Below are 1,935 nucleotides of genomic sequence, written 5' to 3'. Positions count from 1 at the left end.
AATAGTTCAACGATTATGTAGTACTCATACATACTAATCTAGAGGTTTCATCAGTACACATAAACTTCATTAACATAAAAGTTGTTTAGTGGTTCCAACAGCCGCCAATGCGCCGATAGGGTCGAGGGGAGTTGGGGAACGGACCGGGCAGTTCTAGGTTTCTTTTCCAAACGAACGGTCTAAATTGATCGGCAGCGAGAATGGACGGCATGGGATAAGGTAAACAATATCCGTATTAAGCCAACCATTGCCATGCTAATCCAACGTTATAATACGGCGATTGTCAGTAGTTGAACTGCTATTAGATTCTCCGAGAACTGGAACCGTACTTGATAGTTTCTAGTTTTCATTCATATATATAGCAAGAATCAAAGATAGGTAGCAAGAACAGCAGTAGGAAACATAATATTTCAAAGAACTTTTTTTATTGATTCATTGCATATACAGATAAATACAATTTGGACGAGTGTATGATTATACTTGTCTGAAAACATAATAACTAACCTAAACTATTAAAACTACTTATACTAACTATAAACTACTTAATCTAAATATGATCCTGCTTGCCTCGCTCGCATGGGAGGAGGCGAGGCGAAGTCGGAGTCAGAGTCGGAGTCATCGGAGTCGTCGTCGGAGTCGTCGTCATCGTCTTCGGCGTCGGTGTTGGCATCGTCCTCATCCTCGTTATCCTCGTCCTCCTCATCTGGGTTCTCCTTCTCAAAGCTCCATGGAGGACTATAATCAGACATCCTGTTGTCGGAGTTCTCCTCAGAGGACTTGTGGGAAGGCAATTTGTCCTCACTAGATGATGGGCTGCATGGAAATTTGATGCGACTACTGAGCCCGACCATGTTAGTGTGCTGCGCATCGAGGTACATCATCCAAGCAGGGCTGTGAGGTCTCATCGACGCTGTACCGGCTCTACCTTTGAGAGGATTTCAATTTTCCCGACCTCACACGGGCATCAGACATTGGCTGTGACATCTCATGGTTCATGTGGTGTGAGGGTCACAGGCTGCTATGTCTGCCCCTAGGCCTATAAATGAGGGCCCTCCTTTTGTTTAAACCACTTGCAGCTACTTCTACATACTTTCTCCTAGACCTTCTAAGAGGTTAGGTAGGAGAGAAAGAGAGAGAGAAGTGTCTTCAAGTGGATGTTGAGAGTCCTAAACGTGTGTCCTATTGGGGGTCGCTTGTGGTGGTCGGTGGCTGGTGTTGCCCCTTACAACAGCTGGTACTATAAGGGGACTTGTGAGCAGGGTAGGATTAGCCGGCACGGTTACCGATATCACAGCTTTGCGACCAAATCGTTCTTCAGGGCCCTTCGGCTCAGATGTGTGAGGTGGCCCTTGCTATGGATGGTTCCATCATGCCATCCCTGTTCTTATGAGATGATGGTGCTACAGCCATTCTCCTCTGTGTCTTATGCTCCATGAGCCACAGTGCTGTTTACGAGGTGCTCCTCTCCATTGTGTTTGTTTGCAATGGTGAAGGGGAGCGTCCCACAAGCCTCCTTCTAGCATCATAGCTTCCGAAGCTTGGGCCGCTTCTACGTTAGGCTCTTAGTGTGGCACTGGTCACACTTGTTCGCTTGTTGTCAAAGAAAAATTTGTTTGTAAATGTCGTGCTTTTTCTTTGAACCACATTAGGTGCCCAATCTCCTAGGTCGGGTTCATACATATTCGAGTTATGTTTTCGAAGTCCTAGCCTGGGATATCCTTCGATTATCGTATGATTTTGGCAATGTTTTCAAAAGGCATTGGGATCTTTGAGTCACGTTCCCTAACAGGGGTCGATGGCTCGATCTGGAGCATTCGGATCATGCCTTTCGTACGATGCGTTGCTATCCTTTCAGCTGCCGGCTCTTTTAGGCTTTCCTGAGGGGTGGGTAGCTTTTGCGAGGCTCCAGAATCAGTTTGTGGTAGAGAACCCAGG

At 46.4% G+C, this 1,935-nt stretch overlaps 1 protein-coding gene across 1 annotated transcript; it reads right to left on the bottom strand.

The window, feature by feature from the left end:
* Positions 1-542: 542 nt before the first annotated feature.
* LOC136488354 (uncharacterized) lies at positions 543-905 on the bottom strand. Its single transcript, XM_066485315.1, has one exon. It carries the CDS (start codon positions 903-905, stop codon positions 543-545), a length of 363 nt encoding a protein of 120 aa, XP_066341412.1.
* Between the last annotated feature and the right edge of the window lie 1,030 nt (positions 906-1,935).

This window comes from Miscanthus floridulus, chromosome 10 (genome assembly GCF_019320115.1).
Source record: "Miscanthus floridulus cultivar M001 chromosome 10, ASM1932011v1, whole genome shotgun sequence".
In the NCBI taxonomy this organism is placed as follows: domain Eukaryota; kingdom Viridiplantae; phylum Streptophyta; class Magnoliopsida; order Poales; family Poaceae; genus Miscanthus; species Miscanthus floridulus.
This window is presented reverse-complemented; position numbering and strand designations above follow the sequence as displayed.